Source organism: Lissotriton helveticus, chromosome 5_1 (genome assembly GCF_964261635.1).
Source record: "Lissotriton helveticus chromosome 5_1, aLisHel1.1, whole genome shotgun sequence".
NCBI classification, from domain to species: Eukaryota; Metazoa; Chordata; class Amphibia; order Caudata; family Salamandridae; genus Lissotriton; species Lissotriton helveticus.
The window spans coordinates 288,957,253-288,976,147 of NC_136065.1; the positions used below are offsets into that span (position 1 = coordinate 288,957,253).

Genomic DNA, 18,895 nt, shown 5'->3' on the forward strand with positions numbered 1-18,895 from the left:
GCTGTAGGTTTGGAGGCTGCCCAACTACTCTCGCTGGCCTGTAGTTTCTGGGAGATCTCCGATGACAGGCCCTTAACATAATTCTGGACAAACAGATGGTGTCCGGTTGCAGTGGTCATGTCCTGGCCGCTGTAATCGGAGAACACCGTTTCAAACCGGGAGAAGTATTCCGATACATCCTCCTGGGGTTTCTGGCGACAGGCTGTTACTATCGACCAGTCCACTTTCTTTTCTGGGATCAGGGTTTTTAATTTCTCTACGATTTTATCTGGAAGGTCTAGAATGGATTTCAAAGGCTTTTGTCCTGGTCCCCGTTGTTTATCCAGGTCATTGAGTTGTGACCAGGTTTGTCCAAACAGCTCAAGGTGGTCGACTTTCCGGATTTGCTTCCACACATCAGCTGGTAGACATAACCCGAAGAACAAGTTGATGTCAGCCAGGGTCATAATCGTTGAGCCCAGGGCTGTACCCAATTCAGTATAAAAGGCAGTGGGGTTTTTACGTAGGTCGGGTAGAGATTTCCGGAATGTCAGAATCTCTTGCCGGTCCCATGGCTGGTAGACCCAGTTGTACACTACCCTTCCCTTCGCATCTTGGTTGTTTGCATCATCGTGAGTCCCTGTACCTCGGGGAGGAACCCAGTAAGGGGCAGCCTCTCGTATCGGCATCATGGTGTTAGATTGCTCGGTTGGTCGTTTGGTCACTACGGGGGTCGCGGATTTAGCCCCCGGCTCTCGTTCAGTGAGGTGGCGGAAAACCTCAAGCGTACGCGTAAGGAGGTCCGACACGTCACACTCGCCCTCATCCCCGATATCGACCTTCCGGTACAGAGTCGTTAGGCTCCCGGGACCGTTGTCTCGATATCGGTCCTCGTATGCATTCAAGACATGATAACACAGTCGTACGGTAAAATGTCGTCTGTGACTCCCTGTATACGAGCTGAACATATCCGTGATGTACTCTTCATCTTCCTTCCTTTCTACCAGTGTCCTTGCTATTTTGTCGATCCCTGCTCGCTCATCTTTGCTTAGTCTGCTTGTTCTTGCAGGGCCAGCCCCTCGAGTCTCATGGTCGTCTAACGTTGTTGCTGATGCGGTATTTAATACAAGGGGTTCGGCTGGCACAGAGGCCATTGGGGCCGAAGCTGTGGCGGTACTTTCGTTTGTACCTGGGGGTGGCGCGTGCTGCGCTAAGGGTTGGGAAGGGGCATATGGAGGGGGCATGTAGATGATAGGAGGACCTAACAGCAGATCCTCGTTGGCTCGTTGTTTCGAGGGTAAATCGGGGTAGAGCATGGAGGGAGTTCTAACCGGACACTGGCTTGGTGTTTCCATTTCTAGTTTCTGTTTAGCTTTCTCTCTTTCCTTTATCTCTTTTTCTAGTTTCTGGGCAGCTAGGTGGGCTGCTTTTCGCAGCTCTTTTTCCAACCTACTCTCAGTTTTCTTTTTACGTTGTTCAGTTTCTTTGCGCCACATGCCGAAACTGTCAAGCATAGTGGGTGTTGTCTTGTTTTTACCCAGGGCTGTTTCTAGCGTTTTTATTTTATCATCATCGAAGGATCCTATCAGGGGCCACTGACTTTCTTGACCCTTTTTCGTATATTTATGCCATAGTTTACTATAGGCTATAGCGGTCAATCCATGCTTCATGAACATGTCCTTATTAGGGGTGCCTTCCAGTGGGGCTGGATGGTCCATCTCTAATAAGCGGTCCGGGCTAAACAGGCTACTAATCAGTGGGGAGAAGACAGACATGACGGCTCGTAACGAGGGACTAAAAAGTCAGCACTGCCTATCTTATCACTAGGTGCAAAGACTGGACAGAATATTTCTATTCTACGTTGTTTGCAGGCAGTGAATACCTCATGGACCAAAATAACAAAAAGACCAATAAATATTCAATGGGGAGAATGAGTAGGTCCGCAAAGATCTGCGTTACCTACCCTTTTCACTATCTGCAAAAAGGGTGGTCTCTTCCCTGTTTGCAGACAGAGAATCTCCAGAAAACAATAGTTTTGCGAACAACAGTTCAGTTTCAAGTAATTATTGAGTGGGGGAGAAAAAATAAGCACGGCTGCTGCCCTACCTATCCTCCACTGCTTGCAAAGAGAGAGCCCGTTGTTTCTCCGTTTGCAGACAGCGAATCTCCAAATAAATAAAAGGAGCAATACTAGTATTTTTTAAACAATCAAGCAATCAAGCAATCATTTCGCAACTTGTCGTGTTTACACGACCTTACCCGGACCGCATGGACAGTTTCTTGTCTTCCGAATCCAGCGCCCGATCGTCCTCTCTTCTCCGTTATCCTCGCGGCACTCCTGATGGTTCCCAGTCAGGACCGTAGATCACTCGAGAGAGGTCTGTTCGGAACCAGTGAAGTTCGGATGATCGGCTGTCAGACGAGGGTCTATCGGACAGACGCGTTCCCGATCGTTGCAGTCGTTCACTCTGTCGTCAGGACCTCTCCCACTGGATCCACGAGTCGCTGATGGGCCCCACGCTTGGGACGCCAATTGTAAAAGGGCCTGGCTACCAACCAGAATATAAGATCCTTAAGTATTGCCCGGCGGTGTCGCCTCTTGAACCCACAAGGAAGTTAAACTACTGAAGAGGCAGGCGCTGGAGACTGGAAGGCAGGAAACAAGGTTTTTATTCTCTCCGGAGGAGAACACAGCAAAACCGACAGCAGGTATCGTTCTGAGGTGCTCTACTCGCATCTCTGAGGCCTGGCCTCTTATACACAAGTTAATCACTTTATTGCATGAAACACATTCTCGTTAATACTTTGATGTACGAAAAGGCATCCTCGGAATCTCCCCTTCAGGTCCGTTCCCACACATAGTTACAGTTGAAGTCCCCACCCCGGTCACAACAGGTGGTGATCATCGCGCAGTTGGATATTCCGCCGATTCACGGAATGTGTGGGGTTCGATCGGATCTCATGGGGTGGGGGCTTTGATCAACTCGGGGGTCCTTTGATGAGGGAAGCTTCCTACTGTACTGGGGGTAATAAACAGTATCCGCAGAGCCAGATGGCGGCCTGGAAGCGGGAAGACAGACGGGCACACAGGAAAAGGGGGTTTGCATCAAAAGGACCTGGGACCATGTAAGAAATAAAGGGGGGGGGTGTCGTGCTGGGAACAGGATGGGATTCCGAGGCCGGGCTGCGCTGGAGAGGGGTTTATGACCCAAGACATGTGAGGGCGAGGGGGTTGTCAGCATGCGAGGGATGCCCGTGAGGCTAGGAGAGGGAGAGAGACGCGCTGGTTATCAGGAAAGGGCAGGGAAGCCATGGTGTTCAAAATGGCGGCTGTTTACGCGCACGAAAAGGGTTCGAGAAGAGCAAGAGGGCGCCGATAATGTTGACGGTTTCAGCCTAACTTTCAACACTATGCATCCTTTGATGGACATGCGGTTTGGTTGTGTCGATTTTATAGTCTAGAATGCAGTTAAAATCCCCCATTACAATTATTTCCCCCGCCCAGTCCAAGAGTTTCACGTTTAATTGATCAAAATACTTAGGTTTGTCTGTATTTGAGCCATAGACAACACATAGGACAAATTTAATATTTACATAGCTAATTTGAGCTATAGCCCATCTGCCGTCCTTATCGTGAGCGGTTTGGAGTACTTCTGCCCTAAAACGCTTATCCTTAAGGATAGCAACTCCTCTTGTAGGGTTCACAAAAGTAGAACAGACCAAAACATCATACCCCAATTGATTTAGGATTTTCCTGTCTTTCCAAATAATATGGGTTTCTGATAATAAGCAAAAATGGGGGTTATGTAATTTCAACTCTTCTGCTACTAAGGATCTTTTGTTTTTGCTATTCAGCCCTGCCACGTTCCAGGCTAAACATTTTATAAAATGCATTTAAATGTCAATAAAGATGCTATGCCCCTCTTCAGATAGTCAAATAAAAAAGCTAGTTCTCTAAAGCCTCTATAACACAAAGTAATACCATCGAAAAACAATAAAGAATTACAAACTTTATCAAATTGCTTCCCCCTGTCATCCTGCAAACAATTTTTACTATATCCCCCCCACTTCCTCCCCTTGCCCCCAACCTGCGGAGAAGGGGTAACCCCCTGGCTCTCTCCCCAGCCGGGGAAGAACCACCCTCCAGTGACTGCTGCCGTTGGTGAGGCAGCACGTGTGGTAACACCCCCTGAGTCGCTCCCGCCCCCTCCACCTTCCATAAACAAGCTTCATAGTGCATACTGTAAAAATAGCATGTGTCTTTTCTTTCCTTTTATCTTCCCCCCTCACCCTCTCCTTTTTTTTTTTTAACCCCTTAATCCACCTTGACACCCTTCCTATTTATGAGTTTATACCCCTCGACCTCCCCCTGGAGTACCTAGTTCATCAGTATTATCTATGCTAATGCAAATTACGTTTAGCTCTGGCTAGAACTAATACTGGAGAGATAGTTCTCTGCCTCTTTAACATCATTAAAGAAGTACGTATGTCCGTTTCTTATAACCTTGAGGCGAGCGGGCTCTTGAAGAAATACCTGCCCTCCACGGGCCTTAATTGGATCCATCAATTTCCGGAGCTGCCACCTCCTGTCCATAGTATCCCTACTAAGGTCTGAACGTGCAAAAAACGAAAACTCTCCTACAGCAATTGGGGAGTTAGGGCGGGCTCTCTGCCAAACCGCTTGGCGTAGAAGAAAGTTACCAAAATAAATAAGGAAGGGGCGAGGGAATTGATTTCCTTTATTCCTCTGAATCAGGGGCAAACGATGGGCCCTCTGGATTTGCGAGTCCCAATCCCAATCTGCTAAGTCCGGGAAGGCCTTCTGAAGTACCCCTACTATATAAGCTCTGGGGTCTGAGCCCTCTGATCTCTCCGGAATACCAAAAAGTCGTAGGTTGGATCGCCTTTGTCTGTTCTCCAAATCTTCGACCTTTAGCTGCAGTACCTTCAACTGGTCATCATGTTTTTCCACTGCTCCTTCGAGTTTGGTATTTGTCTCCTCCACCTGTACCACCCGTTCCTGTAGTTCTATAGTTTCTTGGGAGACCCTCCCAATTTTGATAGTAAGGTCCTGTAGGGAAGATTGCATCTTGTTGTTATCTTCCCTAAGTTGGAGATAATACTCCTGTGCCTCTGCCCGCTGATTGCTCAGTTGTTTACTCAAAGTGATAAGTATTTCATCCAGAGAGGAGGTACCAGCTCCAGCTCTTTCTCTAGTTGAATCTCTAGTTGAATCAGTTGTTTGAGAGATTGAAGAGGGGCCCACAAGTATCTCGGTTATAGAGGAAGAGCCGGCTGTTGCATGGTCGTACAATTGAGTAGCTGAGTGAGTAGCTGAATGCGGAGCAATGGCGTTGGTGTTAGAGTTGACTTCATCCGATAAACTTAACTCCAAGCTATTGTGAGACCCCTTCGCTTGCTCTTGCTCTTGCTCTTGAGGTTGCTGCCCTTCTATCTGATCCGCCAAAGGTAAGTTATCGGGATCAATCGATGACATCTTCTTCCTACTGGTTTGAAGTGTTGATAATGTACAACCCTGAGAATGCATCTCCTAATTTTAATTTACACTCTTTGTGTAAGTTGGAGACTCTCATTGAGTGAGCATCACATTGTAAGTGGGTGACAAGCTCTCGTAAGGAGATAGGTTAGGTTTATATATTTTTATTTAGTCATAAGACACCGGTTACTGCTTAAATCAGTAAACTCAATATGCAGTGAAATACAACAGACTTTGTAGCCTTAGCGTAAGGTAGAAAACACCCTGGTATAAATGTGTAACGTATAATCCTCATTTCACCAACCTTGAAAGGCCCACTGTCTGCTCAGACAGACTCAAAACACACATGGGGATGGGGATGGGGGAGGGGTGGAAGAGAAGGAGTAGGCAGCAGAAAACGCCATTAGACTTTTAACACGTTCACTTGATTATATGACAGTCTCTGCATCAAGTCTTGGCTAGAAATAAGCAGTTGCCACTTTACCACCACAGCCAGATGCATCGATCTTCAAAGCTATTACATTTTGGTCCTGCTTGCTGGCTGCCATCATGTTCAGTAGATCCTGGTTTCTGTGATCTGAGTTCAGCCTGAACTGTGCCCATAACTTAGCTGCCAGGACTCTTGGTAGACAAACAAGTCTCTTTAAATACAAACACAATCACTGAGTTGGCTCCTTTTATTAGTGATTGGAAGAAATTGTTATTGTAATTGCATGTATATAGCGCTTACTAGGTCCATTGACTGAGCGGGGCAACTGGTAAATTTTCCTGTAGCACTGCTGCTTGGTTGATGATGGGGATGAAGGTTGAGACTGTCTCTCGGTCGCGTCTGTCAGGAACGCGACCGAGAGCTCTTGCTGATCCATTCTCGTTTCTTGCCCTTGATTGATTCGGGTGAACCATGTCCGTACACCGAGTGACTTGTCCATTGCCTTAGGCTCCACAGAAATAGGGACCGGGCACACCACGCAATTCAGAGGCAGTGATATTCTCACTCCTGCCTCAGTTTGATGCGATTTGGTGAGCTAAGGAGCCCCCTCCCTCGACAACTGATCTGCGAGTGGCATCCTTTCCCCCGCTGTTTCAATCCTGGTGTCACCCCCGTGTTCTCCCACCTCATACCACGTGTCCTGAAGAAGACCCCAGCAGTAAGGTCCGAAATACCTACAGACATAGGGGTCGAAACGTCGACTTCATAACATTTGCCAATACAGAATTGACAGTGATTAATTAACTGTGTTCCCAATTGCTATATGGCAGATATATATACAATAACTGGACTTTGACTTTCTGGTATATGATCTATATGTACCAAAACTGCACGTGATTTTTTGTCACCGCCACTGAACTTCCCTTCCATTCACTACCTAACATCCCTTCCTCCCCTCCCCTTGGCACCGCACTCTTTAAAGTGATACTTGTTAAGATGTTGTTCTCATTTCAAAAATTCTTCAAAAAATGATGTGTTTTTCCCAATGTGATTAAACAACATTGGTGATACATTGGTTTCCCCCTTTCGTGTGATTCTATTATTTGTATTATCAACATTTTAATATTTTTCTCTCCCCTCCACCACTAAGCCAGCAACACACTGGGACCACTTTTATATATATATATATATATATATCGTCTTATACCCAGGTCCCAGTGATTCCGGGTTTACCCTTCTTTGTAACTACATGATAATGGTAGCCTTAGTCTTGGCACCGAATTATATTAACTGGAGCATTGCCATCATGGTTTGATTTGATAAAGATTTCAAAATAGCAGTGCTCCTGATTGCCTTTAACCTTGGCGCTGGGACACTTGCAGTACCTGAGCGCTTTACAAACCCCTTCATTCATTCATTCACTGCAACCACAGCCTCTTTGTCTGTTGCACAGCATGGTCTTGGGGATGATAGTGGTATACAGTCTTTGGAAGCCTATTTAAGACATGGTGGTTTTTCACATAATGTAATCTCATCTCTCAGATTTTGTGACCAATAGACCAGAAGTGGTATTGTTTGCCAACAAGGGATGCAGTTTGAGTCCTTTTTGTGTTAACCTTTTCTCACAAGCAGTCCTAAAGGGTAGTTAGTTGTGTTATGCTTCCGGTCTTTGTCACATCAGAAGGGAACCAAACACATGGTGTTTGTATGTGCAGAGGCATTACATTGATGCTGCGAGCCCCGTGACCAAGTGGTGCTTGTCTTATGATACTTGTAGGCTAGCTTGACTGCAGGGAACTTGTGACTCCTTGATGTGCTTGGTTCTTTAAGTTGTCTTTCATGCAGATTTGCAGTCAGCTGGATTTTGTGCAGATCTTCACTTGTCAGGGCAGATTGTCTCCTCTCGAGACATATCTAGTCTTCATCTCCCACAAGCCACATCACAAGGGTCTCAAGAATTCCAGTTTGTCTCTAGGCTGGCAATGTATAGTTTGCTAGAAGTCCCAACAATGTACAAGTTACTGTTTTGATGTGAGGGCAATATTTATCCAGGCGTGAGCAGGCCAGAATGCGAAGTCATGCAAAGCTCTGCGTTCCTTCAGATATTAACTTTTCTTTCCTTAAGGGAACACTGTGTTTCCTACCATTTGGGTTCAGTTTTTGCAGGAGTGCAAGATCAGACTATTCTAGAAAGGTCAAGCTGAGGGAGAGAGCGCTTCAGTAGAAGGCACATGTTGCTAGGTGACAGAAGAAGAGGAGTGGGGTTCACTCTAGCAGGGGGGCAACGGACACCTAATATAATTTGTTGAGAAGCGTTACCAGTCCTACAGGTAAGTCTGAATTTAGAGAAGGTGTCCTAAGCATAGGAATGTGCAGACGGTCATGTTTGCCATGGAAAAAAGACATCCTGCAGGGAGACTACCACTTTGTCCGCCCATGCCAACGATGTCTAGGTGGACTCCGCCGTTCACCATGTTACATAGAAAATAATACACCCCTCCACCACACCATTATTATGAAAAACTAAATGCATCTCCCACTGTAGCACAGGGAACAGGATCGTTGACAAGGTGTTCCCTTTCTACACTGTGAAGCATGGGCAGTATCCAATCAATTTATTTTGACGTTCTAGAATCTCAGATTCTTGAATTGGGTGTAAGAAGAACAGAGACTGACATTAAAAAAATGGCTGATGTTTTTCCGAACAATTTAGATTCCAGCAAGGAGTATGAATGCCTCTTGAGATTCAATCAGCGCCAGAAAACTGTGCTGAAGCAGTTTGAAGATATGTATTTACTCAGACTTCAGGTCCCAAAGGTGGTCAGTTTGGCGTGACAAGGAATGTAAAGTCCCATGCTTCAGCTAGACTGGTACGATGCACATGCTGGTGCGAGACTTAGCAAGTGGTTGGCCACTGCAACTTTCCACACCAAGTTTCTCAGACTTTCATCTGGTGGTTAAGGAATTGTCTTTTCTCCTAATCCCTCAAAGATATTCAAAGATTAATTGGCTTTGCCAGTTTAATGGCAGCGTTTTGAAAATCATAGCCTAAGCATGTGTCTCCTGCAGAATCACTTTCTTTCACAGAGAGTAACCCTTTTAAAAATCAAATGCACTGTGTTTGGGGAGAAAATTCCATCTACTGAAGCACTTTGAAACACAGCAGCAGATTTTCCAAGTACCCACTGATTGTATTAACTGCAGGAGTTTCCTTTCTTGATGGACAGACAGATCAGTGTTGGCGTGGCAACGGACTTTTACTTATTTTAGTGTGACTTTATCATTTTTCTCAAAATAAAAATACAAATGCTTTGCCACGGTAGAAAACAGTACCTTGGTCATTCAAAGCACTTTCTTCAAGTTATTTTTGTCCCTAATGAGGTTTTTGGCAATTAGTCACAAAATGTCCAACATATGGCATGCCTTCTTTCTAGTTTTCATAACCACTATTACTCACTTATTGGAGCATATTACTGTTATAGCAGCTGTAGATTTCTTTTCAAAACTGGGACATCTGTACCACGTCTTAGCTTTTTTTGACTTGCTTGAAGTAGCCAGTTGCTTTTTGTGAGAAAGTGCCTCTTTTGACATGATTAGCCCCCCACTTTTTGCCTGGAAAATGATGTTGTTTCCATTGTAGTGCACAAGATGCCTGCCACCCAGGTTCCCTGTGCAAGTACTTTGTCCCTAAAACGTTACCCCTATTGGCAACCTCAGCCCCCTGTAAATCCCTAGTAAATACAACCTTTGGTACCTAGGGCAGCGGAAATAAAGAAAGGTCCCCTAGGGAAACCTCACAAAGGCCATGCCACTGCAGCTTGCATGCCTTGGTGCAGTGAAAAATGACAGTCAACATGGCACACTTCCTCTGTGCCATGCCAACCGGCACTGCCCAAAGTATAGGCAAGCCATCTCTCTAGCAGGCCTTACAAGCTCTAAGGCAGGGTGCACTATATCTCAGGTGGGGGCATATCTGCATGAGCAGATATGCCTCTACTATACTTAAGTCTATCCATTAATATTGTAAGTGCCAGGAAAGCCATAGGGATTACATGGGCTGAAAACTCGACAACTTATGTTCCCCAGCACCATGATGGCTTCACTGAAACCAGGAGTGTTTGATACCAAACAACTCATTGTAATAAATTCACACTGTTGCTAGTGTGAAATGTATTGAAACATGAACTCAGAAGGCACCTCCGAGGTGTCCCTTGAAAACCTGGTGTTGGCACTGACTGGTTTTAGGCAGCCTGCCACACACCGACATGTTTTCTGGATCCCTTGGTGGAGAGCCTCTGCTCTCTGGGACCAGAAATGATGCACATCCTGGGCAGAGGTACCTACCGACCCTGGTGTGGGCACTGGCTGTTTTAAGGCAGCCTGCCACTCAGATATATTTCTGGACCCCTGGGTGAAGAGCCTTTGATCTCTGGGACCAGAAACAAAGCATATTCTGGGCAGAGGTGTTGCACTTCCTACCCCAGGATGGGTCAGTGCTCGAAGAGGGAAGTTTCAAACGCCTGCCGCATTTGTAATGTGACCCCCAGCCTCTGCTGCTAGCAGCAGATGGCAGCCCCTGGTTTACAGCTCCACTGTGGGCAGGAAAACCAGTGGGAAAACTTGGAATAGGATGTGTGCCCACCTCTGCCACCTCCACCCCTAAGTTTCGGAGAGGGAAGGTCAAGTACATCTTTCAGTACCCACCATCTTGAAGATCGGGAGACTCCTTAAGTCAGGCCTAGGTCTATGATCTCTCCCACAGGAGGGTTGCCTAATTGAGGGGGTATTCTCCTTACAGAAGGTGCCCATTGGCTCTACCTGCTACTCCTCTACAACGCCCCTACATTTAGAATTTAAGTTGTTCTCCAGACTTGGACACTAGATCTGCGACGACCTAAGAAGAAAGACGACCTCTCTGCAGAGAAGCCTGAAGCTGATGACTACCTTGACCCCAGCCCTACTGGCCTGTCTCTGGCTTCGAAGAATCTGCAACCAAAAGGTGACCTGTCTTGCAGCCGGTGACCCCTGAAAACCCTGGGAGCACTCCTGCGTTTGAAAAAGACTCCAATCTCCCGTGGATAGCGGACCTGTCCAGAAAAAATCTACTCCAAGGGTTATGGATCCAGCTGGAACCCCAACTCCTACCCACGCTGCACCCCACTCCCCAAGTCTGAGTGGCTTATCTATCCAGTGAGGTCTCCCCAGCGATCCTAACTGCAAGTCCAGTGCTGGCTGACCTCTCCTGATCTCCACAACGGTGCCTGCAGTGTGAATCCAGAGGCTCCCCCTGATTGCGACTGGCCGCAGTAAGAAGAGACTGACGTCGAAATGCACCCCGCACCGAAGCTCCTAGGCCTTGATGAGCTGAACAGATAGTGCCCATACGACCACCTACACCTCGACATTACCTCTGCCGTTGTTGGTCTTTCTCCTTCAACCTCCGGTGCCTACAGCCTGTTTGCCGACAATAGAATCCTCATTGAAGGGCATTGGGCGCCCAATGCTGAATTTGCACCCTGCACCCAACTTCACCTGTGCTGCTTGTGGAGTTTGTTTGGTACTACTTTGTGGCCACTGTCCCCGTCCTCTCCCTGTGCTTGACATAACCTCCAAAGCTTGGCCCCTGCAAACGATCTACTTACCTGCAAACGATCTACTTACCTGCAAGCAGTGTGGCTTTGAGCACCCCCAGTTTCATTGAAACACAGTGAGCCTAACTCCGATTTTGACCTCTGCAGCAGGCCGCCGCTGTGCCTCTGGCGGTGCAGTTTCGGTACTCGCCTGGCCCATGTCCCTTTCTGACCTTTGGTCCCAAAGACTGGAACTGTAAGTTTGATACTTACCTGTTTAACAGCAATATTGTTTAAGCCTAAGGCTGCTCGCCTACACTACCACTAATAGGGCACTTTGGGTTTTACATTGAGCCCTGTACATGTTTGGGGAACCACTGAAACCTGTGCACGGTATAACCACCTAGTGGCATACCATATACAGAGCCAGCTTCCAACAATATGGGACACAAGCGTGCCTGATTTGAATGCAGTGGTAGAATTGAGAACCTGCCATTTGGTACTCTTCCTTATTTGTATCTAAGGAGACTGGTCTTCTCCCTTTACATAAGACCCCTAGTTTGCTGATACCGATGTAATTTCATGGCTGGAGGCCCTTCAATTTTCTTCTCCCTTTACATAAGACCCCTAGTTTGCTGATACCGATGTAATTTCATGGCTGGAGGCCCTTCAATTTTCCCACCTCTGCAAACGCATCGCTATCCCACAGTGATGTTTCACTCATCAGGACTCCCTTTCATCCGAGAAAACTGCTTGCAGCATTTGCACATAAATGACAGTAATTCTGCCAATGGTTACTCTTACCACGTTCTCCAAATTTATCCTGTGCTCTTTAGTATCCTTTATTAATATGAGCAGGTTAAAAAAAAACATGAAATAAAATGAATGTCTTCTTTCCATTCTCCTAAATCGTTTTCCATCACTTCCATCTTAATGCACCCGAATGTTTGCCCAGTTAGAATTTTTGATTTTCCCTTTCTCTCTGTTAATCACCTAAACGCATCCCATCTCCTTTCAGAAATTTACAAAGCCTATCTTCAGTGAAGAGTCCTACCTGGAGTTGTACCGGAAGCAGAAGAGGCATCTGAATACTCAGCAGCTCACTGCTTTCCGTCTTATCTATGCCTGGAGAGACAAGATGGCACGTCAGGAAGATGAGAGCACTGGGTAAGCCCATTTAGAGACGATTTGTGTTTGGTGCTTATCTTTCTGGGAGCGAAGAAGTGTTGTTACAGCATAATGGAGCGATTCATCACATGGAAGAAACCTGGTTTCTCTCTCTAGAAAGTGGTATGATAGTCTCCTGAACCGCCCTAAGTAGACAGTAGCAATGTCTGAACTTGTGGATTCACAAAACATAGTTGGCATACATTCATTGAATTTGGGTGTGGGTTTATTGTGCCATATTACAGCACGTAGCTCTGAATGAGTAGGTTCACCCCCTGCAGCCTGTCAATCTATATTCTGCCCAGCTGTGTAAAACTACTGTCCTGCAAACAAAATCTTGTTATTTGTTGTGGGTTCAGGGGTTGTGTGTGTGTATTGAGTGTTTCTGGCAGTACATGGCACTGGGTGCTTTGATTTTATAGCCATATATGTTGGGAGGATAATTCATTGCTTTAAAAATGTACTTTGGTTACTAATACACCTGGTGAACTGTCTAAACTGCTGCACTAATTTGAAGAGGTGTAAGTATGTTTACAGCTTGTGTATCCACCACTGCTCTGACTGTATGGCATAATGGGGTTTAATAAACCTTTGCACTAGTATTTTTTGATTGACCTTCTTTTCCCTCTCCCCTTCTTTTCTTGCTTCAGTTATGTCCTGCCAAACCACATGATGCTGAAGATGTCAGAGGAGCTCCCCAAGTGAGTACAGGGCTATCATCCCAAACTGTAGGACATGTGAAAAGTTTTCTCTGAGATAGCATGAATCAAGTCTGTGAAAAGGTTGTTATTGTATTTGATTGTTGTTTGCTAGAATCTAAATACTTTAATTTGTACGAGGAGGTGGCTAACATAAATTTCTGTTGCCATAACACCCCGTCCCTGCCAACAAGCAACCGGTTGCTGAGTGACGGAAGTGTGGACAGTACCTGCAGTGCTTTATAACAGACTAAACCTCAATTTATTTATTTTGGTTTTATTCATTGAGACTAACATTTTACAACATATCCAAACAAGGGTGTGTAATGTGCCTGTAGCTTTCATACTGCTTTCACTCACAGCTCCTGAGCCACTGGTCGAGACTCAAATCCGGACCCAGTGCAGAATGAGAACTTGGTGTATTTTTTTGGTGTTCTTTTTTTTTTTTTTTAAAGGTGCTCGCAGCCTTGACCAGGATCAAGGTGAAATTAAGTCAGTTAGACACTGGTTAGCTACTTTTCCCCTTATGTGCACTGAAGCTCTGGAGGAAAGTTTTTTTCCAAAATTTCCGAAATTTCTTCTGATGCCCAAACAAACACAGGAGTACAGTTCTAAGGCCTCTCCAGGACCTTTGGGGAGGAAACTTGGAGACTCCTAGGATGTCAGACAGGCCAACAGAAAAGTATAGCCCAGGTGCAGTTCCTCTGGCCAGCTGGGCATTTCCAGGAAAATACCTCTTGCAGCGTGTTGTGTCCCTGTAGCCACATAGGTGTTCAGCCAACTGATCCTTGGAGTGCACTTCTTTGTGCTGGGTACAAGAGGATGCCGTTCCTATCCTTCAGGGCTCCTCTCAGGTCACAGACAGCAGGTCCAGAACTCTTCTCATTTTTTGCAGGTCCAGAAAGTGTCCTGAGGATGGTAGTATGGGGTGCCACATTTATGCCTGGCACCAGCTAATGAGTGAGAGGACTGCTGGGCACTCCCTAACCAATAGGATAAAAGTTCCTGGGAGTACCCCACCCACTTTTTCAGTAGTTCTTTTTGCCGTATTGCAAGCATTCCTACAGTGCCAGTCACGATGAAATTCAAGATGGGAAAGTTGTTCTAAGCTTGTGCAGAGCATGTGACTGTCCACCCAGTGTGAGTAGGGTAAAGAACAGCCCTCTTCTCTATGGTCACTCAAATATGGTTTTGTAGGAAGCTTTTCTCACACTGGGTGTGGTGCCAGTATGATTATTGGGACAGCAACTGGGGCCTTTCCATGTGTCACCTAATATTTGTTTGTAATAGGGCAGGCACCTTTGAAGTTAATAAGTGTTGGGTCCCTGCTATCAAGGTCCCCATTGCCAGATCTTTCCCGAAAACGGTACAATTGTTCCACCACTTGGCAATACTTTTAGCACCCCCATAAGTCCATAGTAAAAGGCACCCTGGGACCTTGGGCATGGATGCTAAAGAGGATCCTTAAGGGTTGTGGCATGTATTGTGCCACCCTAATGGAACCCTCACCACACTCATGACACCTGCCATTGCAGGCTACGTGACGTACAGTCAAAAGTGAAGACGCAACATGGCACACCTCCTGTGTGCAATGTCTGCAGACACTCCATGCAGTATATGTAAGCCACCGCTACAGCAGGCCTTACAGCCCTAACGCAGGGTGCATTGTATTGCATGTGAGGATATATCTGCATGAGCAGATTTGCTCCTACGATGTCAAAGTCTGTAGTAGGGGATCTCTGTGTATAGTCATAATCTAGTGAATAGTCCCGCCCATGTGCGTGGACCCCAGAGCAATCAAAAATAATCAGTGTGCTGACTGACTGGTGTAGACCAGCCTGCCACCACAGAATGGTTTCTGACCCCCTGCAGGTTGGAGCGCATGCATTCTGAGGGCAGAAAGACTGCCTGCTCCGGACGGAGGTGTCATCACCTCCTGCAAGCAGGATGGCTGTTGGAAAACGAGGCAGCATCTGTGAGGCCTGCACAAATAACATGACACATTTGTCCTTCACTGGGAACCAAACACCCTAGGGCAGTGCCTGACTCTCAGAGGGTAGTGTTGCAGAGCAGTCTGAGGCTTACTCAAGAGAGGTGGTGTGGGCTAGTAATCGCCATTTGCGCAAAAATAACACTCAATAATTGATTGTCCAGTCTGTACTTTGCTTTATAAAAGTAAGAGTACATTTATTAAACACACGCACTACTCAATACTATGCAACAATTTACAAATATACATAAGCTGTTGGAATTACTTTGGGACATTGCATAACATCTCCACCCCTCCCGCAGGGGGGGTGGGGTCTAGTACCACCACTCCCATGTATGCAAATCATCTTGTCCCCAATGCAATTAGTTGAACACATACTGGAGCGAGGGCCCTGCGCACTGGCACCATCCCAGTGGTGTCCCCCTCCCATTACCTCAACAAGCATTAAACAGGGATACACCTGCCTTGGTGACGCATGACCCTGACCAAGCACCTCCTACTGACCCTAATGTATACACCTCTACATCTTAAGGGCTAACAGTCTGGGGTCTTCACCTAAGCGCAGCAGAAAGACTACATGTTTACGCACACTTTAGAATGACAGTATTCAGCACGTTTGGATATCATTAAAAATGCATTGCAATTACAGCCCCTAAAGGCATCACAGATGATCGCAGGATTAAGCTGTGAATACCGTCAGACACCCTAGCAGGAGTGTCTAGCCACTTACATCCACTTTGCTTGTGACATCACCTTACACCAGTACTTCACATTGAACATCAGTCCCTCCTAAACCATTAATAAATGCATTTCAGTGCAATTACACCATTTCACCTCCAGGGGATGCCCTTCTCGAGACATCTCCAACTCAGCCCTTCAATCTTTGATGCACTTCTCAATGAACCCCCAGCTGTAGAACAAAAGTTCCAGCCTAGGAGGTGATGCAATCTTTGCTGAGCGTTGAGGGGTTATTCCTGTTAAATCCTCAAGAAACTTAGGGTGGGACCTAGCTTTGGGCTGGGGGCGACACTGTACTTGTCCAGCAGCTCCCCCCTGCACCTTTTCACACTCAAGAGTTACCCCTCTCCTCTGGGGGCCACCAAAACGCCAAAAACAATCAATTCCCCATGCCTTGCAAGGCATTATTGGGGCACTTCAAGCTCCTGCTGCTTAATAATAGATGAGCGGCTCTCCCGCTGTGCCGGGGAGAGCTGCGCTGGCGCTTCGCTGCTTTCTGGGGCCTCGGTGGGGGACCCGGACCCCTGGGTAAGGGTATGCGGCGCAGGGAGCCCACCCCCGGCCATTCGGTGCTTTGGTAAGGGGCCCAGTCCCACCCGGGCCCCTGGCTCCTCCTTTCTTGTCCGGAGCCCCGGGACCCCCGCAGGCTCTCCACGTTGGAGGGCAGTCTTCACGGGGAGCGCAACGGCGCTCCCCGGCTTGATCTTCTCTCCGGGGGGCGTAACGGCGCTCCCCTCTTCCTTTGGCTTCGGGGGGCCAGGGTGGGCTCCTGGCACCCCTGTCGGGCATTATTTCACGGCGAGCACGACGTCACTCCCCAGCTTCTGGGACCTGACCCACCCCGGAGGCCTTTTCTGGACCGGCGGCGGAGCCTCACGCTCTTCGCTGTCAGGGGGCCACAGGTCGCTCACCTTCTGGGGGCCATATCTCAGCCCCTGGAGGTCTGATCTGCCCCATTTTTGGGTCTTCTTGCTCCTGGCGGTGCCCCCCAGACACTGGGAGCACTCTCCTTCACCCTCTTGGTCTCCAAGAGGGTGCATTCTGCAGGGAGCGGTCTGCACTTGCTCCCTGCGCCAGCCTTTTGCCTGGCTCTCCTCCTGCGGCTCTCTTCTCCCTGCACAGAGGCTCCTGCTTCTGCGCACCGGTCCTGGGTGCTTCTTCTGGTGCTGTTAGGGGCCTGGGTGACAGTCAGGGGGTCTCTCCTTCCATCTGCCCATTGCCAGGCTCCAGCACCTTCCACCTCAGCAGACCACACCCCATAGAGAGCTTCTCTTCCTGTGCAAGTACTTTTTAAAAGTTGAGTAGGGGGCTGGCAGAAAGTCTATGTGGGTCCTATCAAACAGTGACACATCACTTCTCTGCCCCTGCTCCCTCCTTCTTGTCCAGCCTCTGTGTTAGTTCAAAATGGAGTCCTCCAGTTTCTCTCGCCACATGGTCTCTGAAACCCAACTCTTTCCTTCTTGGTGCAGCCTGGTGCCTGGCACCCAGTGACAGCTGCCAATGGATGAGCTTGTAGCCGCACCCATCTTCTTCTTTGTGGATAGGAGGCCCCAGCTTGTGGAAGAAAGGTTATCAATCCATCCAGCTTTGGTCAACCCTCAGCCTGGGTCTGGTCATGGCAGTCTCAGAGAAATAGGACAGTTCTGTATGACCCAAAAGCAGTACAAATATGACTTTGGACTCTGCAGAATACTTATTTTCACCTACTCTACAATGGACTTTAGTGCGGGTCTGGAATCTGTAGGCCTTGTGGAAGTCATTTTAGCCATGGGCCCCACATCCCCATAGGGGAATAATGAAGTGAAAACACAGAAAAACACACTGACTTTCCCTGGCATGTTCCTTCCCAGGGTATAAAGCCTATTCCATGTCACCACCCAATTCTGCATAGGTCCTGCCACACCATTCAATTTGTACCTGCTCCTGGACTGCGCACGCTCGGAATCTCCCCTGCGCAGCCCTACACATGTGCACGCGCATGTACACATGTGTCTGCATGTAACCAGCCCGGTGCCCCATACTCCAGTTGCTGCTCAGCGGCCTAGTCAATCCAGTGGTACACCCGTAAAATCTCCATGCAGTCTCATTCATTATGAGTTCACTGTGGGTGAGGCCCAGATTATGAGGCTCCCCAACAGTAAAAGCTCAACAATTAGGTGCTCAAAAAGCGAAAAATCCGGGCGGCCCCTAGTGTCATAACCACCTTCTAAAAACGGCTAATCAGCATATCAAGGCAGGAGGCTTCAAAGGCTCCGCCGCCTTTGATATGCGACCCAGGCCCCCCACCCCCTCCAGAACTTTCCTCCATAGCTTCAGTGGCACACAGTCCCCCATCCAGTAGCTTCCTGGCTCTGCTACGATGCCGAAAGGCACCTGCCGGGGCACCGATGTAGGGTCACTGCAGGATTTGGAGTGGCGTCTCGATCTAGACCTCCTGGAGCCTTTGATCTTGGGTTTGGGTGGCCTGCGGACGACCTTACTGGATGAGTCAAGTCAAGTCAAGTCATAAAATTTGTATAGCGCACTACATACCCAGAGGGTTTCAAGGCGCTTAGGAGGGGAGGAGGATTATTTGTCAAATATCCACGTTTTAAGCTGCTTTCTGAACGCTAGGTGGTTCTGGGTGAGGCGAAGGTAAGCGGGGAGTGAGTTCCATGTCTTAGCAGCCAGGTATGAGAAGGATCTGCCTCCCATGGTGGTCTTGTTAATGCGAGGTACCGTGGCGAGGGCTTGGCTGGAAGAACGTAGTTGGCGGGAGGGGGTGTAGAAGGATAGTCGAGAGTTGAGGCAATCTGGTCCGATGTCGTAGAGTGATTTGTGTGCGTG

At 47.6% G+C, this 18,895-nt stretch overlaps 1 protein-coding gene across 1 annotated transcript in view; it reads left to right on the forward strand.

The window, feature by feature from the left end:
• The window catches only part of EXOSC10 (exosome component 10), a 138,659-nt gene that overhangs the window by 69,441 nt on the left and 50,323 nt on the right, over positions 1–18,895 (forward strand). Inside the window, exons 12-13 of the mRNA XM_078642236.1 lie at positions 12,495–12,643; positions 13,294–13,344. Of these exons, the coding sequence (XP_078498362.1) occupies positions 12,495–12,643; positions 13,294–13,344 (200 nt within the window). The remainder of the gene's footprint in view (positions 1–12,494; positions 12,644–13,293; positions 13,345–18,895) is intronic.